General features: G+C 45.8%; 1 protein-coding gene across 18 annotated transcripts in view; it reads right to left on the reverse strand.

Moving 5' to 3' along the window:
• The window catches only part of SPTAN1 (spectrin alpha, non-erythrocytic 1), a 63,371-nt gene extending 52,361 nt beyond the window's left edge, over positions 1-11,010 (reverse strand). For 16 of the 18 annotated variants that reach the window (XM_070518618.1, XM_070518617.1, XM_070518611.1 and 13 more), the window contains exon 1: positions 10,812-11,010. Coding sequence is in view for 2 of the 18 variants with exons in the window: in XM_070518619.1 (XP_070374720.1) it covers positions 8,082-8,114 (33 nt within the window). In the remaining 16 variants the exon portion in view is untranslated. Of the gene's footprint in view, positions 1-8,081; positions 8,130-10,811 lie in introns of those variants that run through there. The other 2 variants (XM_070518619.1, XM_070518616.1) reach the window with 1 other exon arrangement.

Below are 11,010 nucleotides of genomic sequence, written 5' to 3' on the forward strand. Positions count from 1 at the left end.
GCGGACATGGCACTGCTCAGAAGGCCATGCTGTGGCAGGCATCCCACATATAAACGGGAGGAAGATGGGCACGGATGTGAGCTCAGGGCCAGGCTTCCTCAGCAAAAAGAGGAGGATTGGCAGCAGATGTTAGCTCAGGGCTAATCTGCCTCAAAAAAAAAAAAAGGCTATCCACTACCCCGCAACAACCGCCTACATGGGTTCCTCAGACGATGTCTAACCACGGCAATGACACCAAGCAAAAAATTCAAATGGGATGGTTTATACTATCAACTCTACAAGAGCTTTGAGAATTCAAAGGAATGCCAACTTTGGTACTCAAAGAGTTACTGAGAAATCTATTCAAAAGTCCTTTCGGGGGGGGAGGGCACAAAGGGGGAAGTGGTGTACCCACAACATGACTAACAATAATGTACAACTGAAATCTCACAAGGTTGTAATCTATCATAACATTAATAATAAAAAAAAAAGTCCTTTCAGGGGCCGGCCCCGTGGCCTAGTGGTTAGGTTCGTGCGCTCTGCTTCAGTGGCCCAGGGTTTCACCGCTTCGGATCCTGGGCACAGACATGGCACTGCTCGTCAGGCCACGCTGAGGCGGCATCCCACATGCCACAACTAGAAGGACCCACAACTAAAATATACAACTATGTACTGGGGGGATTTGGGAAGAAAAAAAGTAGGAAAAAAAAAGATTGGCAACAGTTGTTAGCTCAGGTGCCAATCTTTAAAAAAAAATAAGTCCTTTCATCTGGTCTGTGCATTCCACTTCATTCTTACTTAATTCAGCTTTTCTCTCTTCCCAGATCTCAGCCTGTTATTCAATGAAGAAAAGGGAATAATTGTAAAGGAACTGAGTCTTGGTTGATATAACCAAGAGAATTTACTTAGTCAAAGAGCTGATTTCTCAGTTACTCCAAAAAGTCAATCCTACAAGTCTTCAGGGTACCAGAGAGCCTGGGCAATGAACAGGCTTAGTTTCATCTGAAGGCACACAACTAAAACAAAATTACAGTGTATCGTTAAAAAAAAAAAGAGGTGTGGGGAAAGATTTCTCCTGCTTTACTCCTACCTGTTATTCTGGAGAGCAAGGAGACCGCGTAAGCACAGCAACAATTTCAAGTCAACCACAGATGCAGGCTGACCGGGCAGGTGGTACTTTCCCCACAGCACTCAATCTGCCCCAACTTTAAACCCTCAGATTTCTAGGCAATTTCACTAAATTTTAATGTCAAAAAAGAAACCTTGACCTATTTATGGGAGAAACTCAGAATATGCTACCTGCTCTTATCAGGAACAACACATTCTATGATCTAACCAATGAAGGACCAAAGAAGGAAACAGGCAGATTAATGACAGAGAGCTTCGAAATGTCAGTAACCTGTGACCTTGCATGAGCCACCTTCCTGCTCTGTACCTCAATTTCCCAGAGTGACTAAGAATGGCAGGTGAAGATAAGATGGTCTCAAGACCCTTCCAACTTTAAAATTACATTCTACAGAGAAGATTCTGAGATTTGGTAAAGAAGCAGGCCAGATAAGCTTTGTGGTCTCTTCCAGCTCTTCTTCCATAATTTATACAAGGTTTAAAAAATTGTGTTATCCAGCAAACATTTGTGAGCCCTTCCCGTTAGCTGCTCACAGGACTGGGCATGGAAGTCGGTGAGACTGCCCCCCACCCCATCCAGCTGTGAGGTGAGCCCTGGGCAGGTCCAAGTTCCCAGCTCTTCAGGGATTAAAGCAGCGCCAAGAGGAGGCGGGAGAGCATTGTCTGCACCTGATCCTCTCTGAGGCCTACCCTTCTGTGAGACTATCTTCCTAGGGAACAGAACATGACGATTTCAGCCCTATCACCATCCTTTCTAAATTATTCTCCACATATTAACCAGTTATTTTGTTGTATTATTGTTTTCCACAAAGTCTGATTTATTTATCTATTTTATTATAAAGAGAAACTTATTCTTTGCCATGTCACTCCTGTGCTTTAAAATTTCTCATGGCTCCCCTCTGAGAGAGGCAAGAATCCACCTCTTTAGCCAGACCTTCCCTGACCTGGCCCAGCTCACCTGACCGGTATCATCTCTCGCCTGTGCCCCCTACCCTCTTAGCATATAGAAATACTCTTTCTTCACAATACACAAGATTCTCTTTAAAAACTCCAAGCGATATGCACATGCTTGCTTTGCCTAGAATGTGCTATCTCCTCTCTGCCCAGACAACTCCTGTTTCTATCTCAACACCCAGCTGAAGTGAGCACGCTGCAGGACCTTGCCTCTTCACTAAGCTGTCCCAGAGCTGCTTCCGCGCCTCCTGCTTAGGTTCGCTCACACTCCCCTGCAGAAGCACAGAGCACTGGCACATACTAGGTGAGCCAGCTGAGCTCTGCAGCCCCGATTTCCGGCACTCAGGCCATTAGGAAGTGCTGGCTGAAGGAAGGAGCAGGCCCGTGCTGAGGGCTGCAGCTGTGATGCCGCAGCCCTGCATCCATGTGTAAAGGGTGGGGAGAGAGTCGGATAATCTATCGACCCAAGTTTCATTTTCCATATTGTCAAGCTGGAATTCGATCCAGGTAAAAGCTAGATTCAAGACAAGAATAGCAAACAAAGAACGTGCTGACTGAAGCCATGACGAGGTGTCAACCTAGCAAACCAGTCTGCATTACTAATCCTGGACTGACCACACGGCAGCATATTCTGAGAAATGAGCTGCTCTTTTCACTTTGGTAGGGCGGGACCTCGAGGAAACAAAGCTCAAGAAGGCAGTTTTGTATCATTAGTAGATACCTGTGTCTGAAAAAAATATTTCCTACTCTTAAAACGGGCTTCAAGAGTCCTTAAAACCAAAAACTGAGGGTAACCTTGAAAAACTACACATCTGTTCAGGGCAGAGCTCCTGTAACAGCACTTAATCACAACAACGCAGCTCTGGTTTACACTGCCGCCCTGCGTCTACCAGCCTCTTCTGGAGAAGGCTGACTCCTGACGAGGACCTGGACGAGGACCACTACCATCACCAGCCACATTTACCAGAACGTAAGCGTGACTTCACTCCTTCACCGGCACTGTCTGCTCCAGGCGTGTCTCGCAGCAAACTCCTGCACCAGCCCCGAGTCTCGGCCCCTGAGCAGGTCCATTTCCCTGCTAAGCAAAGTTCCCTTTGACAGCAAAGTTCTCTGCTCCAGTCCTCTACCATTTAACGCCACGCAAACCCCTCAAAGGCTAAAGCACCTCCCTCGTCCTCTCTGCAGTCCTGAGTCCTCACTCCCTCCACGGACCTCTTAGAGCACCATCACATATAATTTTTTGTTTTCTCCCTGCCATTTTGATAAGTTCTTTGGGGAATTTAGAGTTCCTAAGGAACTATAAAAAAGACCTTTAACTCTTATTCTCTGATCACAGAACTCGACACATATTAGAGTCAACTTCATTCTGAATCTGGACATAGAGAAACTGCTGTCCCTTCACAATTAAGTAGGCAAGAGACAAGGTCATCTACTAAGCAAGTCGTGGAGCCTAGAGTGACCCAGGATGCCTGGTTCCCAGACTAGCATGCTGGAACCAGTGATTCTGAACAGGACTGGAGCTGACCTGCTCTGTACTAATGGCTGTTTGCTTATTTAATTCCTTTCGCTACCTCTTATCTTTTCCATCTCCACTTTGGAGGAGAAGGGAAAAAAGGGAGAGGAGGATATATTAATCATTAAAAAAATTAAAATTTCGGTTTTTTAAGATTGAGTCTTAAGTTAGTAAACAATTAGGGTTAAGAATAATTTATATATGTGGCTGGCCCGGTGGCGCAGGGGTTAAGTTTGCATGCTCTACTTCGGCGGCCCGGGGTTTGCTGGTTCGGATGCCGGGTGTGGACATAGCACTACTTGGCAAGCCATGCTGGGGTAGGCATCCCACATATAAAATAGAGGAAGATGGGCACGGATGTTAGCTCAGGGCTACTCTTCCTCAAAAAAAAAAAAGTTGTAGAAAAACTAAATAACATTACAAATCCTTTAAAAAGTAACTATATAGTTCCTTTGTTCTCATCCCTTGGGAAACAGTTAAGATGGAAAAATAGCAGAGAATTATGTGTCTAATTTGCTTGCTTACAAAATTTTCTTGTACAGAAATTTTCCAAGGAAAGTATAGGTATGTATGAAACAGTAACCTCACTGCCCAGGAGCTCCTGAAAGAGGTCTAAGGCAGGGGCCGGCCCCATGGCTGAGTGGTTAAGTACATGTGCTCTGCTTTGGTGGCACAGGGTTTTGCTGGTTCGGATCCTGGGCACGGACATGGCACTGCTCAGCAGGCCATGCTGAGGTGGCATCCCACATGCCACAACTAGAAGGACCCACAACTAAAAAATACTATGTACCAGGGGGTCTTTGGGAGAAAAAGGAAAAATAAAATCTTAAAAAAAAAAAAAAAAAAAAAGAGGTCCAGTGCTTCAGATTAACATGTGTGGCGTTTGTCCTGCCTCCTCACACCACGGGATTCACTGCATTTCTAAAATCCTCTAGCTGCTATAGAAATTTCTAAGCAATCACATTGGGGAGCAGCCCTTTATGATGAGAAAAAGAATCCTCAATCTAATACTGCAAAGGTTCCACCTGAGCAAGTCCCCCTGCTCGGATCCAGCATGCTGATTTGCCCCTACCAATCCAGGGAGACAGTTCAGCGAGGCCCTGCTGAAATTAACCAACCTAAAAGGCTCTCTTTGTCACCCCAGTGAAGTAGAACGAGTCAATTCTATACCAAGTGCTTTGGTCAGGCAATAATGGACTTTTCTTTCCTGCAGTAGATCAGCTGACGTCAGTAGGTGGGAGCTCTGCCAAGCCACAACTGGCTGTCTCTGGGGAGCTGGACATCTGAAAGTCATCAGTGCTCTCCCACTGCTGTCTGCATTCAGAATTTTCATTTGTGGGATTACAGGAGCCTAAGGTTTTAGGTTAGTAGGAGTTCCCCCCACCCCCTTAACCTGATAGGGAGCCGTCTCCAGTTTATCTGTGTAAGTCCCAGTTACTCTTTGCTTCTAAAAGTTCATTTCCATAGACTGTATTAAACACACGAAGAAGTCTCATATCATCAAGAACTACTGCCACCCAAAGGTGCTACAACCTCTCACCCAGAACTATGTGAGTCAATGGCATTCCTTGGATTCTGCCTGTGTGTAGGCGCCACATTCCCACTGCGACTGAGACTGCAGGCCGCAAGAACCCCGCCCCTGCTCTGAAATATGCAGCTCACTGATAAAGCGGACTCCACAGAGAATGTTCCGGGCTGTTCCCAGCCTTAATGGGATTAACGCCTTTTGAGAGCTAGAAAGGAAGAATCTGGGACATGTGCCATTAAAAAAACAATCTCCGACCTTACCAGCCTATCTATCTATTCCACTAACTGCCTAAAAACCGCAAAGAAGCTGACTTCCTGGGCATGCAATCTGCTTATCTCAAGGCAGCCAATCAACCCTGATTTTGCCAATCCAGTCTATGTATTTGGAGGATGAAGGAGGGGAAAGTAAGTGCTAAACATATCCCCTGTAGTCATGCTTCGCTTAACGACGGGGTTACATTCTGAGAAATGCACTGTCAGGTGATTGTGTCATTGTGTGAACATCATACAAACCTAGATGGTATACCCCACTACACACCTAGGGTATACGGTACCAATCTTATGGGACCACCCGTCGTATATGCAGTCCATCATGGACCAAAACGTCATTATGTGTTGCACGACTGTAGTTTAAGGACACTCCTGTTTAAGGTAACTGAAGAAAAAGGCTGTATTTTTTCAAATATTATGAGAGAAGACTGAAGATGCAGGCTGTTTAGAGATGCTGCAATGCAGCAGTCAAAATATAAGCTGCATCATTCAGCAAGTAACGTGAACTGATCTCAGGGGATAAAACAGGAATTACAACTATGTCCTCTATTGTAATAAATTAGAAGAACTTGTCAGCGTTCTTACAATGCTGTCAGATCTCTGGGAAGAAAAAGGGGGTCTAAAGACATGTATCTTGGTTAGAAAGTTCCAGTTTAATCCAAAGATATAATATATCCAACGAGTGCTCGTATTCAACACAAACTTGTATATATTATCAAACGAAAATGGACTCCTACAAAGAGGTTGGACATTAATTCATATCTTTGTCTTCTTGATGAATGCCGAGACAGCTGTTTGAGGCAGTTCTTGGTATTTAAGGAATTTTTAAATGCCTTAACCTAATCTACAGACACTATATGCCCCATTGTGCAAGGGGATATATCTGTCCTTGGTGGGTGAGGACAGGCAGTGGGTGGGAACAACACTGTGTCAAGCAACAGAAAAGACTGCAGATACAAACATTTTCAAACCAAAGGTCAAATGCTTTAGACTCTGCAAACTTGGCTCCTGCAGTGAGTAGTTTAGGAGACCTTGCAGAGATCCTGGAGAGCAGAAGCATTCAGCAAGCACAGTTTCTCTATGGAGCCCCAGAAGAGAAGAAAATGGTAGTGAAGATGAAAGGAGTCGCTATTTAAAATGAAGCAGTGGGACTGCCGTCCTTTCAGCAAGCTGACTCTGCTGGATGTAAGAGGCACCTGGAGAACTACCAAATGAATTCTGATTTCACAGCATAGATTGATTCTCAAGGAAAGGGGTTTTAGGGACTAACAGGATGAAGAGATCATTAGGCTCTATGGAAAAATTCACAAACATTGCCCAAAGCAGAAGGTCAGAGAAATCATTCAGCAATGTTGTTTTTGTTGCTTAGTCAGAGCCCAAAGGTGAACCAACAATGCTGTTTTCTCCACGGCTTAGAAAGCTGACCTATTACCAAGTTTTACATGTACAAAGCAAGAGAACTACCTCCATGGATGTGGAAGGGCTTCCCCTGAGGACAAACCACCAAAAAATTGGTTAGCACCCATACCAATTGATCCTTAGATCCAACAAATTAACTCAAAACCAGCTTAGCTGCAGATTTTAGTGGCAGGTCTGATGGTAAGCAGAGAGGTAAATAATACATAAGTTAAGAGTTTTAACCATGAATAAAAACAACAAATATTTTTGCTTAAACCACATTCCAATCAGGATTGTGGATCTGCATGTCAGCCTTCAAACTGATCAATTCATTTCAACTCGTCAGCACGATTCTGCAGAGGTGAGCGGGGCCTCGGCTTGAAGAAAGCAACAGACTCATACTGCATTGCATCAAAATCCAGACACGCAGAGCGACGCTGAGGACACTTACTTCTGAACGCTTCCCAAATACTATCTTGCTGCTACTTACCTTTTAACCTGTAAAATTCAGATGAGAGGTATTAAGAGCAGAATATTGTGTCTGAGATTCAAAACAGGAAAAGGTTATCATGTGGCCCATTTTTATAAACCTCATTTAAATAATTAACCAGTCTGATTTATAAAAGGGCTTGCCTTGGATTTATCACCCATAATCACTAGAAATTTGCAAAGTTTCTATTTCTCCTTATGGGCTATCATACACAAATTTTAAGCATTTTTCTTTTTGAAAAAGGTCAAATTTAGCAAACACGCAAAAACTGTACACAAAACAGATATATAGTGAGCTTTTTTTTAATCAAGAAAATGCAAGCGCCACTTCATTACAAGGAATGTGGCAGAAAAAAATAAGTCAATGGGAACAGGAAACAAACCCAAGTTTAAAATATTTGTCAAATTTAAAAATACTACTTTTATTACATGTTTTCAGGTTATTTTTCCCAAATATGTAAGACAACCAGTTTAGTCCCTTGGTTCTTAAGAACCAAGTAACCATCAATAAAAAAAATCAGCAAACACTACATGCAAACGCCAGTAGGGTGATAAAAAAATTAATAGTCATGCCTTAAAGAGAGGAAAGTAAAAGAAGAGGCGGCTTTGGAAATTTTAGAATAAATTTACTAAGACTTCTATTCATATAACACCAAAAAAACAACAAAACCCAAACCCTAAGCAATTTGCTTAACAGAAAGATCATGCAGGCAGGGTTTCTTCCCCCTCTCTTTGGGTCATTCAAACTCTCTGACCCAAATGTGTCTTCACTGCAAGCCAGGCAAACCCGAAAAGGCAACACATTTCCTGCATGCCGGTCAGATACCTGGACTCTGCGCTTACGAAACGATGACAGCATGACGGAGGAATGTGGAGTCTACAGAGGGAGGGGAGAGCAAGATAACAAGCTTCTGAGGGCGAACTGAACAGAACAATTTCACAATGAAGGAAACAGACCTTTAAAAACACATGAACACAGGTGCAAATCAAATTTCAGATGTCTCCCTGGTGCCTGGCTTACTCTACAGAGCTTCTAAGGCCCAGCAGGGGCTTAACGTGCGGAAAGAGAACCAAGGTTCTCCAGTCTTAGCAGCGCTTCTCTCTCTAGGTGTGTGGCTTTGGCCAAGTCATGCTCCCTTTTGGGTCTCAGTTTCCTGACTTTTCAAATAAAGTAATAATACTGAATATACTTTTTAATACTGAACATGTCCCCTACTGCCCCTCATTCTGATAAATTAATTGAGACTCCCAGGACTAGATGGTTCCTAAACTCCGTTCCATTCAGTAATAAAACAGCATGATTTCGTGAAATTATAAGAAACAAGAACCAACTCAAGCTACAAAGATCTGACTTGGGCCTAGTTTACTGGTACACTTCCTTTACAAAATACTATTTCCTGTTCAAAACCGGTACAAGAGGAGTATGCAAAAAAGGTGGAAGGGAGGTAACCAGCACAGCTGCTCCAGTCCCCCCCACCCAGGGATCAGCCCTGCGTCCCTCCTCTGAGTGCCTTGAGTCAGCATTTGCCACCAGGGCGTCGCATTCTTCTACCTCCTCTGACCGCAGCTGTAGCAGACCCGCCTGCATAACTAGTGGAGTCCTCGCATAGCCCACGGAGGATTGATTACAAGGCCGGCCTGGTGCCCACACTGTCCTTAGTGCAGGTTCAGCAATGCCAGGACTGTGGACTATTCCGACTTCCACTTCTCAGGAGCTGCAGTGGGCCCCTCCCTTTGGAATGAAGGCAGGTAAGGAAAAGCAGAGAAAATTCTAACCCAAGGAACCAAAAGATATACTTAAAAAACAACTCTCCCCAGCTGAACCTGTTCATCAGATTGCTTGACAGACTCCTATTAGAGCCTGCGACATATCGGATTTCTCCAATTATTAGATTACTACAAACCACACTGCCGAGACCAAAAGCGTATCAGAGAATGTCATCAGGCTGATGGTTTACATTAAGAACGGCTTCACACCTGTCCAGGACAGAGCAAATCCTCCTTTCAAGTCTCGGCTCTCCATCTAGGTCCCCGGATAACAGCTAACACACTTTGAGGGTCCCTTTGAGTAATTATTGGCCCAGTTACTAAAAAAGGCTTATTGTTCATTTCCTGGAGAGAGGCCCTTCTGCAGCACATTTTTTTCCCTGCAGCATATTTTTTAAACTTTGACTTCAATTTGACCTTTCAAAATCTAAGACATCAGCTGCAACCAAAGGGAAAATAAATGACTAGTTTAAGGAGCTGGAATCTTGGCTCAACGGCTTCGTACAGCAGTGTGTTCCCACTGCTATTCTGAAGATTTTCTGTTTCCTGGCTGCAAGACACCCCCACCCTTCCATCTTTGATACATTCTGATTTACTCAAGTCCAATTGCCATGACGACGCAATTTCTCCACACATTACGAAAATACTTCGTATGGTCTCTCTTCTATTCTTCCCGAACAGCCATGATGGTTAAGTTTTTCTAAGATACCATGATGAAGACAGAACAAAGAGCCTACATATTTTAGGATCTATTATATAAAAGAGATTTGACAAGGGGCTGCAGCAATTCCAACAGCATCTCAACCCAGCTTCCGGAGCTATTCAGGCTTTTAATTTAAAATATACTCAACTATTAATCTTAACAAGCCCCTTATTTAAGATATTTTATTCCAGTACATCAGAGACTTTTAACGGCAATTTTCTTTGGGAAGCATCTAATCAAATTCGCAGGGGCGGCTTTCAAACAAAAGGCTGCTCTATCATTCAACACCGGAATGGCTGTAGAATTTTTGACAAATATACTGTCCTCGACTCGGAAGACCCGGTCTCAGGAGGGTTAAAAAAAAAAAAAAAAAGAATCCTAAGCTATGAAGTTATTTGATTTGGGTCTCATACAAAGCAAGCACCGCATCTACCTATTATTTACAAGCAAATCACAACTGGGTAGGAAAGAGACGTTTATTACAAGGAAAGAAAAGGAGGTGATGGCCAGTCTCGGACCTTTCTGCGTCTAAGAGAGAAGACAGAGACTCGCCATACAGGATGAAATTAAGGTCACAGAGCCCTTTACTCTGATCTTGGCTCTTCCTCCTCCAAGGGTCGGGCCGGCACTGCTTGGGGGATTTGGGACTTGGGAAAAGGAGCTGCAGAAGTCCTCCCCACGAGGGAAGGGACGGGGGCGGTGGGGGGAGCGCTCTGCAGGGAGGGGCACGGTGACCATCCCCACCAGGGAGCCCCCGCCCCACCTGCCGCAGCCGGATGGGGCCGGGCGGGGCCGCGGCCGGGCTGGGGGAAGGGGCGGGGAGGAACCCGGCGGCCTCGCCCCCCCCTCCGCCCCGTCAATGACATTCCAGCCGCCGGCGCCCAGGTCCCTGCAGCCCACGCGCCACAAGCCGGTCGCGGCCGGCTCGCCCGGCTCCCGCCCGTCCGAGGGAGCGGCGAGGCCCGCCCGGCTCACCTGTCCACGCGCCGGCCCCGCCCCACCCCGGGGGCCGCCCGGCTCCCCGCCCGGGGGTCGGCAGTCCCGGTGCCCCGCTCCCGCACCGAGCTCCCCCGCTCCCCCTCTCACCGGCTCCTGGAGAGTGAGAGCCGTGGGTGCGTCGGGCCGGGGGTCGCTGCTGAGGGACCGACGCGCCTCCGCGGCCTCCGCTCCTCGCCGTTCGCTCCGCAGCGGGTAGTGGCGGCGACGCGCGCGCCCCGCCTCTTTTATAGGCGGCCACGCGCGTTCCGGCGACGGGCGGGCGCGAGCGCGGGGAGAGCGCCTCGGC

This window comes from Equus asinus, chromosome 10 (assembly GCF_041296235.1).
Source record: "Equus asinus isolate D_3611 breed Donkey chromosome 10, EquAss-T2T_v2, whole genome shotgun sequence".
In the NCBI taxonomy this organism is placed as follows: domain Eukaryota; kingdom Metazoa; phylum Chordata; class Mammalia; order Perissodactyla; family Equidae; genus Equus; species Equus asinus.